This window comes from Oncorhynchus clarkii, chromosome 20 (assembly GCF_045791955.1).
Source record: "Oncorhynchus clarkii lewisi isolate Uvic-CL-2024 chromosome 20, UVic_Ocla_1.0, whole genome shotgun sequence".
NCBI lineage: Eukaryota > Metazoa > Chordata > Actinopteri > Salmoniformes > Salmonidae > Oncorhynchus > Oncorhynchus clarkii.
Genome location: NC_092166.1, coordinates 60879935 through 60900926, shown reverse-complemented (window position 1 = coordinate 60900926; position 20992 = coordinate 60879935). Strand labels below are relative to the sequence as shown.

Below are 20992 nucleotides of genomic sequence, written 5' to 3'. Positions count from 1 at the left end.
ATGTGGGAGTGTTGATGGAACTTCACTTGACAAGGCCTCCAGTCGTCTCTAGTAGTGTCTCCAGACACAGCTGCTTCTCCTGGCCACAGGTGCAGATGTGACAACCAGGTTTCGATTGGCTGCCTGCACGACTGAAGACTGTGTTAGCCCAGTGCATAAGGCCTAAGCTTTAGCTCTGGGTGCTAACACAAAGTTGTCATGTTCACCGAACCACCTCCAATACACACAAACAGATACAACTACAGGAAGTACACAGGACAGGGAGGCACGTCCACACAGTGACAGGTTGGCTACAGGGTCAACTACTACAGACCAAACAGAGCAGACTCTCCTCAAACTCCCACTCCCAGGGTTAGCTATATCCTCTTTGTTAGCCTCCGTAAAATATTTTCCCGTTGGTTCTAACTGACTGAACTGAAGCTTCTCCTCAGTCTTAACCCACATCCTCTCTCCTCTAGCCAGATTAAAACAGAGAGGCTTAACCCGGAGCGCTCTTTAGGGACGTTTCTACTGCAGCGCTGTAGCTTTAGCCTGGCTACTCTTGGCAGGTTTCTAGTGGGCTTGTTTGTTTGCACCCCGAGGCTAAAGGAAGGAACCAGTGGACCTGAGGAGAGAGAGATGTCTGAGAGGACTCTGCTTTCCAACAGAAAAACAACCAACTACCAAACAACCGCCTGATACTACAGTTAAGACGGTGAACACACACACCGACTGAACACACACACACACTGAACACACACACTGTCAACCTGGTTAGTCTCAACAGCCGTGGCATCGTGCAGAGGGGTGTTGGAGGGTAGAGAGACAGGGGGAGCCTGAGTGGGAGAGAGAGAGAGGGAGGTGAGAGAGGGGGAGGAGGTGGGAGCACATTGCAGTACAGTACATACCCCTGACCCTATAGGCAGTTGAATAACGCTCAACTGGACATGCAAGTCCTCTGTCGCAGGCACTTCCTAAAGTGGAAGTGTGTGATGTTTTACCGCAGGAAGAGAGGGAAGCAGAGGGATAGAGAGAGAGAGAGAGAGAGAGAGAGAGAGAGAGAGAGAGAGAGAGAGAGAGAGAGAGAATAAACGAGCAAGAGAAAGGTAGGAAGATAAGAAAGGAGAGGCATCGCAGCAGCAAACAAAGCAGAAAGAGAATTAGGTTGATCAGGTAGATATATAATGTATATATTCTGCCACATGCTAGAGAGACACAGACACAGTAGAGAAGAGAAATCCCATCAGTATACACTGTAGCGACGCTCAAACTCCAATCATAGCAGAATGCAGTTAGCATTAGCAGTAGCAATAGCACACAGGAAAAATTAGCTCAGCTCAATGCCATAGCATATGTTCTTGTGTGTAATTATATGCATTTTAGCCATGAGTTATACATTAAGTCATTCAGTCACTTATGAGTCATAAGTGGAGGGTACACAGCACAGCACACTGTAACAGAGCCCCCCCCCCTCCCCCAATGTCATCATGTCCAGCCATTTGTGGGGACAGGGAGCGACGAGGCGTGTATGTATGTGTGTCTGTGTATGTGTGTGTGTGTACCAGGACATGGCTCCAGAACATAACATCTCTCATCCCAACTCACGTCATTCACCCGATCGTTACCTAGCAACCCTGACGCACTGCAAAGTTCGGGCAACTAAAAATAAACTCTGTGTTTGCAGAAAAGGATGTAAGAAAAAACAGAGTGAATGAATTTGAGGAGGAGAAGAAGACAAGGAGAGGAGGAGAGGAAGAGAAGGAGAGGAAGTGAAGAAGTGGGGAAGTTGAGGCTAATGCTGCAGCTTAACAGTTTTGGACATTAGGCTTCGAGATTGGGGAGACAGTGTGTGTTAGTGTGTGTGTGTTGTAATGTGGAGTCTACACTGGTGAGCTGATAATACATATCATCCTAGATCTGTTCCAGGTCTCTGTTTAGGGCCAGATTCCAATTTGCTCCGTTTTTTGCTTGATTCTTTCCAGTGTCAAAAAGTTCTATTTTTGTTTTCTCATCATTCGGTTGGGTCTTTTCTGTCCTGGGACTCTGTAGGGTCTGTTTGTGTTTGTGAACAAAGCCCCAGAACCAGCTGGCTGAGGGGAGTCTTTTCTATGTGAATCTCTCTGTAGGTGAGGGCTTTCTGGTGGAAAGTGTGGGCATCGCTTCCTTTTAGGTGGTTGTAGAATTGAACAGCTCTTTTCTGGATTTTGATAATTAGTGGGTATCGGCCTAATTCTGCTCTGCATGCATTATTTGGTGTTCTACGTTGTACATTGAGGACATTTTTGCAGAATCCTGCATGCAGTCTCAATTATGTGTTTGACACATTTTGTGAATTCTTGGTTGGTGAGCAGACCCCAGACCTCACAACCATAGAGGGTTATGGGTTCGATAACTGATTCAAGTATTTTTTTGCCAGTTCCTAATTGGGATGTTGAGTTTTATGTTCCTTTTGATGACATAGAAGGCCCTTCTTGCCTTGTCTCGTAGATCGTTCACAGCCTTGTGGAAGTTGTCTGTGGTGTTGATGTTTAGGCCGAGGTAGGTGTAATTCTTTGTGTGCTCTAGGGAAATAGTGTCTATATAGAATTTGTATTTGTTGTCTTGGCAACTGAACATTTTTTGGAACATCATTATTTTCGTTTTAGTGAGATTTACTGTCAGGGCCCAAGTCTGACATAATCTGTGCAGTAGATCTGGGTGCTGTTGTAGGCCCTCATTGGTTGGGGACAGATCTAGGTGCTGTTGTAGGCCCTCCTTGGTCTGTGGACAGAAGCACCAGATCATCTGGAAACAGTAGACATTTGATTTCAGAGTCCAGCAGGGTGAGGCTGGGTGCTACAGACTGTTCTAGTGCCCTCACCAATGCATTGATATATATGTTGAAGAGGGTGGGGCTCCCTGTCTCACCCCACGGCACAGAGGAAAGAAATCTGTGTGTTTATTGCCAATTTTTACCACACACTTGTGGTATGTGTACATGGATTTTTATAATGTTGTATGTTTTTCCCCAACACCACTTTCCATCAATTGGTATAGCAGACCCTCATGCCAAATTGAGTCAAAGGCATGAGAAGATTTAGCTTTTGCGTTGTTCTGTTTGTTAATCAATAAGGGTGGGCAGGGTATATCATACGGTATTTTGGTAAGAAGCCAATTTGACATTTGCTCAGGACATTATTTTCACTGAGGAAATGTTGGAGTGCTGTTGATGATTATGCTGAGGATTTTTTTTCAGAGATTGCTGCTGACACATATTCTACGGTAATTATCAGGCCTTCGTCCCAAATATTAAGGAAGATGCCAGAGCTGAGGATAATGTTGAAGAGTTTAAGAATAGCCCATGTGTGGTATATATATCTTTATCATTTTGTTTAGTATACCATCAACACCACAGGCCTTTTTTGGTTGGAGGGTTTGTATTTAGTCCTGTAGCTCACACAAGGTAATTGGATAATCCAGTGGGTTCCGGTACTCTTTAATATCTGACTTTAAGATTATAAGCTCTTGGTTTAAAAAAAATATATGTCAGAAAAGGTTGGAGAAGTTTGGATAGGTAACTCTTCGTGTTGATGTTTGTGTAGTCTGTTCCAATTTTCCCAGAAGTGATTTGATTCTATGAATTCTTCAATCACAATGAGCTGTTTTCTGCCATGCTGTTCTTTATTTTTCCGTAGTATATTTCTGTATTGTGTTAGTGTTTCACCATAGTGAAGGCGTAAGCCAAGGATTTTCTGGTTCTCTGTGTTTTTGGTTGGATAGGTTTCAAAATTTCTTTCTTAGGTTTTTTCAACAACAAAAAATTGAAGTAATTGTTACAGAGAGAAAAGCTAGTGGGGAAGGAGAGTCTTCCACTTTGGAAGATTAAGGACTTTCTGAATATGAGGATCATGTCTCTGTCGAATCGGAGTCTGACAGTGAGTTGGAAAAAGAGGATGAGATTTACCCTCAGCCAGCCCCAGGACCAGCCTGTCAGCAGCCAGCCCCAGGACCAGCCCGTCAGCAACCAACTGAGCAGCCTGCACGAGGAGCTCATCAGCAGCCTGCATAAGGAGAAATATGGATGTCATTTATTTTTTTCTTGCCCAAGGAATGAGCCACCCCGCATGGCTGCCAATGTGATGTGGATGTAACCAGGGCCGACGCGAATGGCGGTTACTCATGTGCAGGACATAAAGTCTTCTTTTGAACAGTTCATCCCAGACACCATCCAGAAAATCATTCTGAACTGCATTAATTTGGAGGGACGGTGTGTTTTTGGAGAGACATGGAAGGAGATGGACCAAACTCATTTACATGCATACTTTGGGGTTCTTATCCTTGCTGGTGTTTTCCGATCCAATGGGGACTCCACATAATCCCTGTGGGATGCAGAAACTGGCAGAGAACTTTTCTGCACAACAATGTCTCTGGAAAACTTCCACATTATTTCCAGGATTATCCGCTTCGATAACCGAGACACCAGACCAGCTCGGCGGCAGAGGGACAAGCTAGCTGCAATCAGGTCAGTGTGGGACAAGTGGGTGGATCGCCTTCCCCTCTTTTACAACCCTGGGCCAAACATCACTGTTGATGAGCAACTTATGGGATTTAGGGGCTGCTGCCCCTTCAGACAGTACATACCGTCTAAACCCGGAAAATATGGGTACAAGATCTGGGCTGCCTGTGAGGCTGCTTCATTATATGCGTGGAACTTGCAAGTGTATACGGGGAAGCCAGATGGAGGAGCCCCTGAGAAGAACCAAGGGATTCGGGTTGTCCTGGAAATGACACGGGGACTCCGTGGCAACAACATCATATGCAATAACTTTTTTACTTTGCAAAAGCTGGGACAGGACAATGGTAGGAACAGTACAAAAAAACAAGCCAGAGCTTCCACCTCAGCTGTTGAATACAGGCCTATCATTTCCTCTCAGTTTGTGTTCACGGCCGACACGTCCCTAGTGTCCTACGTGCCAAAGAAAGGCAAAAATGTGGTACTCATAAGTACTCTGCATAGAGGTGGGAGAAGCTGCGGTCAAGAATATCAAACAGAATTTAGACAAGCCGGTGACTGGCAGCAGCAGCAACAGGATAACCCTACACTGGCCACTTGTGATATTCTTCAACATCTTGGACATCTCGGCATACAACATTTTTGTCATCTGGATGGCGTTGAATCCAGATTGGAACAGAGGGAAGCTCCAGAGGAGACAATTCTTTCTCGAAGAGCTGGGCAAGGCATTGGTTAGACCTCAAATCCAGAGGAGGCAACATATCCCAAGGACCCCAGCTTCTTCAGCCATCGTGAAGAGGGTCCAGGATGAGGATGCTGGTGCCCCATCCGCCTGTCCCACAGAACCAAAACCTCAATACCGGAAGTAAGTGTGATTGATGTTGTTGCATGTGTGTGTCCGACTCTCCTACCTTGGCCTGCTGTAACTATATACAGATGAAGTCGGAACATACATACACCTTAGCCAAATACATACTCAGTTTTTCACAATTCCTGACATTTAATCGTAGTAAAAATTCCCTGTCTTAGGTCAGTTAGGATCACCACTTTATTTTAAGAATGTGAAATGTCAGAATAATAATAGAGATAATGATTTATTTCAGTTATTATTTCCCAGTGGGTCAGAAGTTTACATACACTCAATTAGAATTTGGCAGCATTGCCATTAAATTGATTAAAACTTGGGTCAAACATTTCGGGTAGCCTTCCACAAGCTTCCCACAATACGTCGGGCCTCCTTGCTTGCACACGCTTTTTCAGTTCTGCCCACAAATTTTCTATAGGATTGAGGTCAGGGCTTTGTGATGGCCACTCCAATACCTTGACTTTGTTGCCCTTAAGCCATTTTGCCACAACTTTGGAAGTATTCTTAGGGTCATTGTCCATTTGGAAGACCCATTTGACCCAAGATATAACTTGGGTGTATTGAGATGTTGCTTCCATATATCCACATAATTTTCCTGCCTCATGATGCCATCTATTTTGTGAAGTGCACCAGTCCCTCCTGCAGCAAAGCACCCCAACAACATGATGCTGCCACCCCCGTGCTTCACGGTTGGGATGGTGTTCTTCGGCTTGCAAGCCTCCCCCTTTTTCCTCCAAACATAACGATGGTCATTAGGGCAAAGCAGTTCTATTTTTGTTTCATTAGACCAGAGGACATTTCTCCAAAAAGTACGATATTTGTCTCCATGGGCAGTTGCAAACCGTAATCTGGCTTTTTTTATGGCACTTTTGGAGCAGTGGCTTCTTCCTTGCTGAGCGGCCTTTCAAGTTATGTCGACATATGACTTGTTTTACTGTGGATATAGATACTTTTGTACCAGTTTCCTCCAGCATCTTCACAAAGTCCTTTGCTGTTGTTCTGGGATTGATTTGCACCAAAGTACGTTCATCTCTAGGAGACAGAACGCGTCTCCTTCCTGAGCGGTGGCTGCGTGGTCCCATGGTGTTTATACTTGCGTACTATTGTTTGTACAGATGAAAGTGGTACCTTCAGGCATTTGGAAATTGCTCTCAAGAATGAACCAGACTTGTGGAGGTCTACCATTTTTTTCCTGAGGTCTTAGCTGATTTATTTAGATTTTCCCATGATGTCAAGCAAAGAGGCACTGAGTTCGAAGGTAGGCCTTGAAATACATCACAGGTACACCTCCAATTGACTCAAATGATGTCAATTAGCCTATCAGAAGCTCCTAAATCATTTTCTGAAATTTTACAAGCTACAGTGCCTTGCGAAAGTATTCGGCCCCCTTGAACTTTGCGACCTTTTGCCACATTTCAGGCTTCAAACATAAAGATATAAAACTGTATTTATTTGTGAAGAATCAACAACAAGTGGGACACAATCATGAAGTGGAACGACATTTATTGGATATTTCAAACTTTTTTAACAAAGCAAAAACTGAAAAATTGGGCGTGCAAAATTATTCAGCCCCCTTAAGTTAATACTTTGTAGCGCCACCTTTTGCTGCGATTAAAGCTGTAAGTCGCTTGGGGTATGTCTCTATCAGTTTTGCACATCGAGAGACTGAAATTTTTTTCCCATTCCTCCTTGCAAAACAGCTCGAGCTCAGTGAGGTTGGATGGAGAGCATTTGTGAACAGCAGTTTTCAGTTCTTTCCACAGATTCTCGATTGGATTCAGGTCTGGACTTTGACTTGGCCATTCTAACACCTGGATATGTTTATTTTTGAACCATTCCATTGTAGATTTTGCTTTATGTTTTGGATCATTGTCTTGTTGGAAGACAAATCTCCGTCCCAGTCTCAGGTCTTTTGCAGACTCCATCAGGTTTTCTTCCAGAATGGTCCTGTATTTGGCTCCATCCATCTTCCCATCAATTTTAATCATCTTCCCTGTCCCTGCTGAAGAAAAGCAGGCCCAAACCATGATGCTGCCACCACCATGTTTGACAGTGGGGATGGTGTGTTCAGGGTGTTGCTTTTACGCCAAACATAACGTTTTGCATTGTTGCCAAAAAAAATCAATTTTGGTTTAAGCTGACCAGAGCACCTTCTTCCACATGTTTGGTGTGTCTCCCAGGTGGCTTGTGGCAAACTTTAACCGACACTTTTTATGGATATCTTTAAGAAATGGCTTTCTTCTTGCCACTCTTCCATAAAGGCCAGATTTGTGCAATATACGACTGATTGTTGTCCTATGGACAGTCTCCCACCTTAGCTGTAGATCTCTGCAGTTCATCCAGAGTGATCATGGGCCTCTTGGCTGCATCTCTGATCAGTCTTCTCCTTGTATGAGCTGAAAGTTTAGAGGGACGGCCAGGTCTTGGTAGATTTGCAGTGGTCTGATACTCTTTCCATTTCAATATTATCGCTTGCACAGTGCTCGTTGGGATGTTTAAAGCTTGGGAAATCTTTTTGTATCCAAATCCGGCTTTAAACTTCTTCACAACAGTATCTTGGACCTGCCTGGTGTGTTCCTTGTTCTTCATGATGCTCTCTGCGCTTTTAACGGACCTCTGAGACTATCACAGTGCAGGTGCATTTATACGGAGACTTGATTACACACAGGTGGATTGTATTTATCATCATTAGTCATTTAGGTCAACATTGGATCATTCAGAGATCCTCACTGAACTTCTGGAGAGAGTTTGCTGCACTGAAAGTAAAGGGGCTGAATAATTTTGCACGCCCAATTTTTCAGTTTTTGATTTGTTAAAAAAGTTAAATATCCAATAAATGTCGTTCCACTTCATGATTGTGTCCCACTTGTTGTTGATTCTTCACAAAAAAATACAGTTTTATATCTTTATGTTTGAAGCCTGAAATGTGGCAAAAGGTTGCAAAGTTCAAGGGGGCCGAATACTTTCGCAAGGCACTGTATTTAAAGGCACAGCAGTCAACTTAGTGTATGTACACTTCTGACCCACTGGAATTGTGATACAGTGAATTATAAGTGAAATAATCTGCCTGTAAACAATTGTTGGAAAAATTACTTGTGTCATGCACAAAGTAGATGTCCTAACCCATTTGCCAAAACTATAGTTTGTTAACAAGAAATGTGTGGAGTGGTTGAAAAACGAGTTTTAATGACTCCAACCTAAGTGTATGTAAACTTCTGACTTCAACTGTGAGTGAGTGAGATGTTAGTAAAATTCCTGAACTAAGTGTTTTCATCATTCTAGATTGCAGCCCGGTAGCAACAAGAAGAAGCACTACGATGTGTGTGGACCCAAGAAGGACAGGAAGACACAGGACACATGCATCAAGTGCAAGAAATACATTTGCAACACACACAGTGAAATTCTGTCCCTCATGTGGTGTGTAGACCGGCCTTAATTTGTGTTAAATGGGGCTCATTTATAATTTCCATAAAATACTGTATGTAAAATTTGTCCCTCGGGTTTGTTCAGTGATGAAAACCTTGTTTCGCTTATATTTGTTCAAGATAAACATGATTTATTCCACCTATGTTTTGATTTTTGTTTACAAACAAATAGCGCTTTCATTGATAAATGTGATCTAGCAGAGGTAAATGGCAAATATGAACTATGTATGCTGCCTATATTGCTTGTAATTGATATAAGTCAACATCTAAGTATTTTTACGTACGTTTTTATGGCTGTATTGTTTTAAAAATAATCATGTTGTGGGTCCATCAGACCAGAAAACATTAGGTGAAAAACAACACAAGGGTTTAAAAACAAGACTTGCATAGCATAAAAAGGCATGGTCACTTTTCCAGCTACCTATTGTACTCCATGTATGATTCAGCTAAGAGCTGTGTTAATTTCATAGCCACAGTCACTTCTCTCTGGCTGTGAAGAATATCTTCCTAAATGATGCATTCCTAACTGAGCTGCATGATGCCTGATAAAGTAGATGTTGAACATAAATAACTGTGCTACTCTGGACACAATGACGACCAGATAACAGACCTAGAAACCAGACTGTTGTAACGACTAATAACTAGAGAGCAGACCAATTAATCTGTTTTTTTAAATACGAGTATGTCTGCTCGTCTATCCTGTCTGTCCTTATCTCCTCCCCTCTCCTCTTCTCCTCTACGCTGTCCTACCTTCTTTCAAAGAGCACAAGACATCAAAGCACAGGTGCTGTCACAATTCCCGAGAAAGAAAGAGAGAGATAATGAGAGAGGGACAGAGAGAGATGAATGAGCAAAAGAATCAGACGGAATGTTCAATTAAAACAAAGCAGAGGCCAAACAAGAATGATTTAGTTCTTTGTCGAGACAACCGTTAAAGTCGATGTCTAGCGGGGCTGCTCTGAATACATTCTTATAGCAGAGATGAAACCTATGCTATCTAACTCTCAACAAAAACATACATTCATCCTTACTCTCTGTCTTTCTCCGTCTCTCTATCTCTCTCTGTTGTCCTATGTCTCGCCCTCTTTCCCTCTCTCAGTATTCCTCTCTCTCTCTCTCTCTCTCACTCTCTCTTTCAGAGTCGTGGCTATGCGGAGAGAAAGAGAGAGAGAGGGAGCGAGAGAGAGAGAGAGGGAGAGAGAGAGAGAGAGAGAGGGAGAGATATTTGTATTGTGTTTTATGAGTGGAGAGTAGAAGGGAGGGATGACAAAAAGGAGGAATGTAAAAAGGGGATCAGATAGGAGCCAGAATGTGATTGTGATGTGAGCATATTTTCCTGACGACAAATGTCGTTAAATATCGTTAAAATATGACAACTGTAATTATGAAAGAAGAGAGAGGGATGGAGGGAAGGAGAAAGGGTATAGCCTGTCTGCTGAAGAGAATGTGTAAGACAGGGGAGGAGGAGAGAACAGGATGACATCTTTTGGAGTAGAAAGAGTGACAAAATTAGAGAACAAAACATATATTTAGGGTGAGTGTCAAGGTGGAGGAATATAAGATTTAAGATAATGTATATGAATCCATTGACACAGATGAATGGGCTAGCTCGTTTCCAGCTCGTTATGTGCCTGTGTGTGTTATTTTGTGTACTTAGTTTACCTCAGTCTGGAAGCCTTCGACCAAGATGGCCACCAGCAGGTTGAAGAGGACGTAGTTCCCAAAGGTCATGAGGGCGATGAAGTAGAGAGCAGCCACAGGAGTGGTGGAAGCCATACCATTATACAGCACCTTGTTCCAGTCCTCTTGAGTTAGGATCTGAAGGGAGCGAGGGAGAAATGTAGAGAGTGGAGAGATGCAGAGAGTGGAGAGTTGTTGAGAGGGAGAGATGTAGAGAGTGGAGAGATGTGGAGAGATGTAGAGAGTGGAGAGAGTGGGCGATGTAGAGAGTGGAGAGATGTAGAGAGTGGAGCGATGTAGAGAGTAGAGAGATGTAGAGAGATGTAGAGTGGAGAGATGTAGAGAGTGGAGAGAAGTAGAGAGTGGAGAGATGTAGAGAGTGGAGAGAAGTAGAGAGTGGAGAGATGTAGAGAGTGGAGAGATGTAGAGAGTGGAGAGATGTGGAGAGATGTAGAGAGTGGAGAGATGTAGAGAGTGGAGAGATGTGGAGAGATGTAGAGAGGGAGAGATGTGGCGAGATGTGGAGAGATGTAGAGAGGGAGAGATGTGGAGAGATGTAGATAGTGGAGAGATGTAGAGAGATGTAGATAGTGGAGAGATGTAGAGAGATATGGAGAGATGTAGAGAGGGAGAGATGTAGAGAGGGAGAGATGTGGAGAGATGTAGAGAGATATAGAGAGGGAGAGATGTAGAGAGATATAGATAGTGGAGAGATGTAGAGAGGTAAAGAGAGGGAGAGATGTAGAGAGATGTAGAGAGGGAGAGATGTAGAGAGGGAGAGATGTAGAGAGGGAGAGATGTAGAGAGATGTAGAGAGATATAGAGAGGGAGAGATGTGGAGAGATGTAGATAGTGGAGAGATGTGGAGAGATGTAGAGAGGGAGAGATGTGGAGAGATGTAGAGAGATGTAGAGAGTGAGAGATGTAGAGAGTGAGAGATGTAGAGGGGGAGAGATGTGGAGAGATGTAGAGAGATATAGAGAGGGAGAGATGTAGAGAGATATAGAGAGATGTAGATAGTGGAGAGATGTAGAGAGATAAAGAGAGGGAGAGATGTAGAGAGATGTAGAGGGGGAGAGATGTAGAGAGGGAGAGATGTAGAGAGGGAGAGATGTGGAGAGATGTAGAGAGATATAGAGAGGGTGAGATGTAGAGAGATGTAGAGAGATGTAGATAGTGGAGAGATGTAGAGAGATGTAGAGATGGGGAGAGATGTAGAGAGGGAGAGATGTGGAGAGATGTAGAGAGGGAGAGATGTGGAGAGATGTAGAGAGGGAGAGATGTGGAGAGATGTAGAGAGGGAGAGATGTGGAGAGATGTAGAGAGATGTAGAGAGGGAGAGATGTGGAGAGATGTAGAGAGATATAGAGAGGGTGAGATGAAGAGAGATATAGATAGGGTGAGATGTAGAGAGGGAGAGATGTGGAGAGATGTAGAGAGGGAGAGATGTGGAGGGATGTAGAGAGTGGAGAGATGTGGAGAGATGTAGAGAGATGTAGAGAGATATAGAGAGGGTGAGATGTAGAGAGATGTAGATAGTGGAGAGATGTAGAGAGGGAGAGATGTGGAGAGATGTAGAGAGGGAGAGATGTGGAGGGATGTAGAGAGATGTAGATAGTGGAGAGATGTAGAGAGGGAGAGATGTGGAGGGATGTAGAGAGTGGAGAGATGTGGAGGGATGTAGAGGGAGAGATGTGGAGAGATGTAGAGAGGGAGAGATGTGGAGGGATGTAGAGAGATGTAGAGAGATATAGAGAGATGTAGATAGTGAAGAGATGTAGAGAGATAAAGAGAGGGAGAGATGTAGAGAGATGTAGAGAGGGAGAGATGTAGAGAGGGAGAGATGTGGAGAGATGTAGAGAGATATAGAGAGGGAGAGATGTGGAGAGATGTGGAGAGATGTAGATAGTGGAGAGATGTGGAGAGATGTAGAGAGGGAGAGATGTGGAGAGATGTAGAGAGATGTAGAGAGGGAGAGATGTAGAGAGGGAGAGGTGTAGAGAGGGAGAGATGTGGAGAGATGTAGAGAGATATAGAGAGGGAGAGATGTAGAGAGATGTAGATAGTGGAGAGATGTAGAGAGATAAAGAGAGGGAGAGATGTAGAGAGATGTAGAGAGGGAGAGATGTAGAGAGGGAGAGATGTAGAGAGGGAGAGATGTAGAGAGATGTAGAGAGAGGTAGATAGTGGAGAGATGTAGAGAGATGTAGAGATGTGGAGAGATGTAGAGAGGGAGAGATGTGGAGAGGTGTAGAGAGATATAGAGAGGGAGAGATGTGGATAGATGTGGAGAGGGAGAGATGTGGAGGGATGTAGAGAGATGTAGATAGTGGAGAGATGTAGAGAGGGAGAGATGTGGAGAGGTGTAGAGAGATATAGAGAGGGAGAGATGTGGAGAGATGTAGATAGTGGAGAGATGTGGAGAGATGTAGAGAGGGAGAGATGTGGAGAGATGTAGAGAGATGTAGAGAGGGAGAGATGTAGAGAGGGAGAGATGTAGAGGGGGAGAGATGTGGAGAGATGTAGAGAGATATAGAGAGGGAGAGATGTAGAGAGATGTAGATAGTGGAGAGATGTAGAGAGATAAAGAGAGGGAGAGATGTAGAGAGATGTAGAGAGGGAGAGATGTAGAGAGGGAGAGATGAAGAGAGGGAGAGATGTGGAGAGATGTAGAGAGATATAGAGAGGGAGAGATGTGGAGAGATGTGGAGAGATGTAGAGAGATGTAGATAGTGAAGAGATGTAGAGAGATAAAGAGAGGGAGAGATGTAGAGAGATGTAGAGGGGGAGAGATGTAGAGAGGGAGAGATGTAGAGAGGGAGAGATGTGGAGAGATGTAGAGAGATATAGAGGGAGAGATGTGGAGAGATGTGGAGAGATGTAGATAGTGGAGAGATGTGGAGAGATGTAGAGAGATGTAGAGAGGGAGCGATGTGGAGAGATGTAGAGAGATATAGAGAGGGAGAGATGTAGAGAGATGTAGATAGTGGAGAGATGTAGAGAGATAAAGAGAGGGAGAGATGTAGAGAGATGTAGAGAGGGAGAGATGTAGAGAGGGAGAGATGTAGAGAGGGAGAGATGTGGAGAGATGTAGAGAGATATAGAGAGGGAGAGATGTGGAGAGATGTGGAGAGATGTAGAGAGATGTAGATAGTGAAGAGATGTAGAGAGATAAAGAGAGGGAGAGATGTAGAGAGATGTAGAGAGGGAGAGATGTAGAGAGGGAGAGATGTAGAGAGGGAGAGATGTGGAGAGATGTAGAGAGATATAGAGAGGGAGAGATGTGGAGAGATGTGGAGAGATGTAGATAGTGGAGAGATGTGGAGAGATGTATAGAGGGAGAGATGTGGAGAGATGTAGAGAGATGTAGAGAGGGAGAGATGTAGAGAGGGAGAGATGTGGAGAGATGTAGAGAGATAAAGAGAGGGAGAGATGTAGAGAGATGTAGATAGTGGAGAGATGTAGAGAGGGAGAGATGTAGAGAGGGAGAGATGTGGAGAGATGTAGAGAGAGGTAGATAGTGGAGAGATGTAGAGAGATGTAGAGATGTGGAGAGATGTAGAGAGGGAGAGATGTGGAGAGATGTAGAGAGGGAGAGATGTGGAGAGATGTAGAGAGGGAGAGATGTGGAGATATGTAGAGAAGGAGAGATGTGAGGAGATGTAGAGAGATGTAGAGAGGGAGAGATGTGGAGAGATGTAGAGAGATATAGATAGGGTGAGATGTAGAGAGATGTAGAGAGGGAGAGATGTGGAGAGAAGTAGAGAGGGGGAGATGTGGAGGGATGTAGAGAGTGGAGAGATGTGGAGAGATGTAGAGAGATGTAGAGAGATATAGAGAGGGTGAGATGTAGAGAGATGTAGATAGTGGAGAGATGTAGAGAGGGAGAGATGTGGAGAGATGTAGAGAGGGAGAGATGTGGAGGGATGTAGAGAGATGTAGATAGTGGAGAGATGTAGAGAGGGAGAGATGTGGAGGGATGTAGAGAGTGGATAGATGTGGAGGGATGTAGAGGGAGAGATGTGGAGAGATGTAGAGAGGGAGAGATGTGGAGGGATGTAGAGAAATGTGGAGGGATGTAGAGAGATGTAGATAGTGAAGAGATAAGAAAGGAGGATTAGAGGAAATAGAGAGCAGCTGTCCTTTTTCACATTCATTTGATGTGTAGTTGGACCTACACAACAGATTGCCCACATGGACTCATCTTGATAGTCAGCCAAGTTTGGAAACGTCTGTCAGACTTTGATTTTGGAGTGAAAGAGGGAGCGAGGGAGGGAGAGAGATAGAGCGGTAGAGAGATCTCACCTGAAACACAGTGACGATGGCCCAGAGCAGAGAGTCAAAGTTCTTCCTGTCTGGTAGAGTGTCTCCATCTCTCTCTGATCCAAACTTACAGCCAAACAGATGCATGCCCAGGATACTGACGGAGAGAGAAGGAGGGGGAGGACAGAGGAAGAGAGAGGGAAGGATGGATGAAGAGGTAGAGAGAGAAAGAGAGAGAGAGCGGTCACCAAAGGGAGTCATGGCATGCGAAAAGAAGATAAATAGATTCAGACTCCCACTGTTTCAGTCTGCTGTTGTTCTCTTGTTGTGTAATTATGAATAGGAAAGAACTGAACCCATGGGACATGTGTGTGTATTCTCTATGTTATTCTGACTAGACAGCAATGCGGCTAGTTTGTGGGTGTAGAGGGATCAGTGACTATGCCTCTAGTCTGTGAACTTGGCTCCTCTTCACTCAAACACTCAGTGGGTGTTTGTCTAAGCACACTGTTCTAGTCAAACTACTGTGTGTGTGTGTGTGTGTATGTGTGCGTGTGTGTGCGCGCGTGTGTGTGTGTGTGCGTGAGCGTGTGTCTGTGAGCGTGTGTGTGCGTGTGTGTGTGTGCGAGCGTGTGTGCGCGTGTGTGCGCGCGCGTGTGTGTGCGCGTGAGCATGTGTGTATGTGTGCGCTCGTGCGTGTGTATGTGTGCGAGCGTGTGTGTAGGCTGTATAGAACTTACACATAGATTTCATTTTGCTGAGCTTGCCAGTGGCCAAACAGGATGCACCAGGGATGCTGAGGAAAAGAGGGAATCTCCCCTCGTTCGTGTCATTCTATCCTCTCTTCCCCATTCCTCCTGTCTCTTGTGTTTGCTTATTCCCCTCCAGTGTTCTGACAAAGTGGAACACTCTTCACCTCTGTCTTCCTCTTCCCTTTCTCTCCAGCTACCTCTCTTTGTCCACCCCTCTTTATCCACACCTCTTTATCCATCCCTCTTTATCCACCCCTCTTTATCCACCCCTCTTTATCCATCCCTCTTTATCCACCCCTCTTTATCCATCCCTCTTTATCCACCCCTCTTTATCCATCCCTCTTTATCCATCCCTCTTTATCCACCCCTCTTTATCCACCCCTCTTTATCCACCCCTCTTTATCCATCCCTCTTTACCAACCACTCTGTATGCACCTCTATTGTACTTGCGTGTGCCACCTAGTGTCTTCCTCCCTCCCCTCCACCTCCTTCTTCCCCTCCTCACTTTGAGACAACGGCGATAAAGACTACCCCTCATTTCCGTATAACCGCGTGTCAGCTTGTGCGTCTGACATACGTGTCAAAATGATTTTTTTTAAAACACATTTCGCATAGGCCCATACCTGAAGATGAAAATGAAGAGCATGAGTAGCATACAGAAGGTGGCCACGTTGTCCATCGTCTTCATCAGCACCACCAGCTGCCTCTGCAGAGCGGGCATGAAGCGCACCAGCTTCAACACGCGCATCAGTCTGAAGGTACGCAGCACAGACAGACCACCGCCCTGCTGGCCCACGATCTCCCATACACTGAGGAGAGATGGGGAACACATAGTAATTGTGTTTATAAACTGGGCGGTTCGAGACCTGAATGCTGATTGGCTGACAGCCGTGGTATATCAGACCCTATACCAAAGGTATGGCAAAACATGTATTTGTACTGTTCTAGTTACGTTGGTAACCAGTTTCTAATTGGAAAAAGACACCACAGGGGTTGTGGAGTGCCTAAGAACAGCCCTTAGTCGTGGTTTACTGGCCGTATAGCCCACCCGCTCGGGACTTACAGCTTAACTATACAATATGCCATTTAGCAGAAGCTTTCATCCAAAGTGAATTGCAGTCTAGAATGCATACATTTGTTTTACGTATGCGACTGCTACTGGTAATCCTCCCAATATCCTGGTGTTGCAGGCACCGTGCTCTACCAACTGAGCTACAGAGGATCACGCATATTCAGTGCCCAGTTACAGGATAACCCACTCACTGGAAGGAGAGCGATCTGAAAAGTCAGGCCTTGATATCTTAACACAGTAAAGACTTGTCAGTGTGCCATCAGTTCGAACCTAATGTGTCATGTAAATCAAACACTGCCTTGTTAATGACGACCTCGTCTCGGACACCCAGAACTAAAACACAAGGCATGACTGCCTTCTCGTCTTGTGCACCAGACGCATGGAATAGTCTACAATCCATGCTTCGTCTAGATGTGTTAGTGCCTCTGAATGGAATAGTCTACAATCCATGCTTCATCTAGATGTGTTAGTGCCTCTGAATGGAATAGTCTACAATCCATGCTTCGTCTAGATGTGTTAGTGCCTCTGAATGGAATAGTCTACAATCCATGCTTCATCTAGATGTGTTAGTGCCTCTGAATGGAATAGTCTACAATCCATGCTTCGTCTAGATGTGTTAGTGCCTCTGAATGGAATAGTCTACAATCCATGCTTCGTCTAGATGTGTTAGTGCCTCTGAATGGAATAGTCTACAATCCATGCTTCATCTAGATGTGTTAGTGCCTCTGAATGGAATAGTCTACAATCCATGCTTCATCTAGATGTGTTAGTGCCTCTGAATGGAATAGTCTACAATCCATGCTTCGTTTAGATGTGTTAGTGCCTCTGAATGGAATAGTCTACAATCCATGCTTCATCTAGATGTGTTAGTGCCTCTGAATGGAATAGTCTACAATCCATGCTTCATCTAGATGTGTTAGTGCCTCTGAATGGAATAGTCTACAATCCATGCTTCATCTAGATGTGTTAGTGCCTCTGAATGGAATAGTCTACAATCCATGCTTCATCTAGATGTGTTAGTGCCTCTGAATGGAATAGTCTACAATCCATGCTTCGTCTAGATGTGTTAGTGCCTCTGAATGGAATAGTCTACAATCCATGCTTCATCTAGATGTGTTAGTGCCTCTGAATGGAATAGTCTACAATCCATGCTTCATCTAGATGTGTTAGTGCCTCTGAATGGAATAGTCTACAATCCATGCTTCATCTAGATGTGTTAGTGCCTCTGAATGGAATAGTCTACAATCCATGCTTCATCTAGATGTGTTAGTGCCTCTGAATGGAATAGTCTACAATCCATGCTTCATCTAGATGTGTTAGTGCCTCTGAATGGAATAGTCTACAATCCATGCTTCATCTAGATGTGTTAGTGCCTCTGAATGGAATAGTCTACAATCCATGCTTCATCTAGATGTGTTAGTGCCTCTGAATGGAATAGTCTACAATCCATGCTTCATCTAGATGTGTCAGTGCCTCTGAATGGAATAGTCTACAATCCATGCTTCGTCTAGATGTGTCAGTGCCTCTGAATGGAATAGTCTACAATCCATGCTTCGTCTAGATGTGTTAGTGCCTCTGAATGGAATAGTCTACAATCCATGCTTCATCTAGATGTGTTAGTGCCTCTGAATGGAATAGTCTACAATCCATGCTTCATCTAGATGTGTTAGTGCCTCTGAATGGAATAGTCTACAATCCATGCTTCATCTAGATGTGTTAGTGCCTCTGAATGGAATAGTCTACAATCCATGCTTCGTCTAGATGTGTTAGTGCCTCTGAATGGAATAGTCTACAATCCATGCTTCGTCTAGATGTGTTAGTGCCTCTGAATGGAATAGTCTACAATCCATGCTTCGTCTAGATGTGTTAGTGCCTCTGAATGGAATAGTCTACAATCCACGCTTCGTCTAGATGTGTTAGTGCCTCTGAATGGAATAGTCTACAATCCACGCTTCCTCTAGATGTGTTAGTGCCTCTGAATGGAATAGTCTACAATCCATGCTTCGTCTAGATGTGTTAGTGCCTCTGAATGGAATAGTCTACAATCCATGCTTCGTCTAGATGTGTTAGTGCCTCTGAATGGAATAGTCTACAATCCACGCTTCGTCTAGATGTGTTAGTGCCTCTGAATGGAATAGTCTACAATCCATGCTTCGTCTAGATGTGTTAGTGCCTCTGAATGGAATAGTCTACAATCCATGCTTCATCTAGATGTGTTAGTGCCTCTGAATGGAATAGTCTACAATCCATGCTTCATCTAGATGTGTTAGTGCCTCTGAATGGAATAGTCTACAATCCATGCTTCATCTAGATGTGTTAGTGCCTCTGAATGGAATAGTCTACAATCCATGCTTAATCTAGATGTGTTAGTGCCTCTGAATGAATTTAAAAGGCTGGATCATGTTATTGTATTGTTGTATGTTTTAATTCTGTAATGTATTGATTGTTGCTGCCTTATTGGCCATATCTCTCTTGAAAAGAGACTCTGGGTCTCAACGGGCTTTTCCTGGTTAGATAAAGGTTAAATAAAATAAATAAATAAAAAATATCGGGTAATTGCATCAGATGTTCACTTTTAGTTTTGGGGGAGATTTGTTATATTGAAACAGTACTGACAAGAATAGAAACGTCTCTAACTCTCTAAACAGAAACTCTCAGAAAGTTTCAGGCAAGTATATGGGCCCTCCCCATATACTGCGAGCGCCTTGCGAAATCCTGATTTGTCCAAATGATCAGTGACGAAAAACCTGCATAGCGGAACAACCCACTGTGCAAAAACGTGTTGACTCAATGTGGTTCCCACGTCACTTCAACACCCCAAAATGAATTTGATGTTGAATCAACGTGGAAACGAATTGGGTTTGAAAAAGGCATCAACGTCAAGGGCGTTTCATCTTTTTTTCAGCCAACTTTTATCCTAAATCCAACAACACGGTACGTTTTGTTGTTGTTGTTAATTTCACATTAAACGCACGTTAGTTGACGACAACCAAATAAATGTACATCAAAATGAAATGTTCCACTGACGTCTGCGCCCAGTGTGAAAGTTCCTCATTAGTCGCGGCATCCCACTACCATTTATGTTACGTGCTTCAGTCCATGGGAGTTTAACGACAATCTGGTGTAGTGTGTTGTGTGCTAGACCTTACCTGATGACCACTATGATCCCGTCAAAAATGTTGTAGGGGTTTTTGATGTATCCGAATGGCCCATAGACCAACACCTTGAGTAACATCTCCAAGGCAAACAGACTGGTGAACACTATGTTACTGATCTCCAACGCATTGGTCAGCTCATCAGGCTGGGGGAGAGAGAGATGGAGAGATAGAGAGAGAGAGAGAGAGAGAAGGGAGAGAGACAGAGAGAGAGAGAGAGAGAGAGAGAGAGAGAGAGAGAAGGGAGAGAGACAGAGAGAGAGAGAGAGAGAGAGAGAGAGAGAGAGAGAGAAGGGAGAGAGACAGAGAGAGAGAGAGAGAGAGAGAGAGAGAGAGAGAGAGAGAGAGAGAAGGGAGAGAGACAGAGAGAGAGAGAGGAATCATAAAACATAGTTACATCCAGAACACACAAACAACACAGAACACATCCGCTGATTAGAAAAGGAAATATGTCAGCGACATCTGTTTTCAGCAACCATCAGAGACGTGTACTGTTAATCCCACAGCTAAATGAAACACATGCTGCTTCATAGGGAGCAGCGCGTGCGTGCGTGCGTGCGCGTGTGTGTGCGTGTGTGTGTGCTTGTGTGTGTGTGTGTGTGCGTGTGTGTGTACGGTAGTATGTTTTGTGTAGGTATACGGGCCATAGAATACAGTACTGTGTATCGGGAGCATCAAAGAGGTAGCATCGGCATATGTCACATGTTATGTTCTGCTGTATGTGTGTGATACAGAGACATCGATACAGCTGGAATCCAATGGCGATGGCACTGCCTGTGTGTGTGTGTGTGCCACTTTCCAACATGTACAGGTAAGTCTGCACGTGTGTGTGTGCTTTGTGTCTCTCTCCCGCTCTCTCTAAGGCTATATCAGGGTGAAGTGAAGGTCTGTGGCTCCTAAACTGTTCTTTGGTCTTATTCTGTTTATTCCCTAATACCGTGGTACACAACCACCACATCACTCAATCACACACCACATCAATCACAATCCTGCTCAGGTCAAGTTCAGAGCACATGAATACAGACGTGTGTGCGTGCAGACACACACACACACAAACACACACTGTTGTAATAGATGTGGTTGATAAGCCAGTATACGGAGAAACATTTTTACGAGGTGAGAGGGGATTGGACGAGAGACATCTGGGACAGGTAATATATTGAGCTGGAGTGTGTATTATGCGTGTGTATTTGCATGTGTGTGTGTGTGTGTGTGTGTGTGTGTGTGTGTTTGTGTGTGCTTTTTGTTTCTTTCTTCTCTTGTTACAGACCATATATTAAGCATTCTTCAACCCACGTGCTGTTACTGT

At 44.2% G+C, this 20992-nt stretch overlaps 1 protein-coding gene across 1 annotated transcript in view; it reads right to left on the bottom strand.

Annotated features, from left to right (window-relative positions):
• The window catches only part of LOC139376635 (calcium channel, voltage-dependent, T type, alpha 1G subunit), a 319317-nt gene that overhangs the window by 114358 nt on the left and 183967 nt on the right, over positions 1-20992 (bottom strand). Inside the window, exons 10-14 of the mRNA XM_071119441.1 lie at positions 19678-19829; positions 16080-16265; positions 14747-14861; positions 10424-10579; positions 888-953 (exon numbers count right to left, since the gene is read on the bottom strand). Coding sequence (XP_070975542.1) covers positions 888-953; positions 10424-10579; positions 14747-14861; positions 16080-16265; positions 19678-19829 — 675 coding nt within the window. The remainder of the gene's footprint in view (positions 1-887; positions 954-10423; positions 10580-14746; positions 14862-16079; positions 16266-19677; positions 19830-20992) is intronic.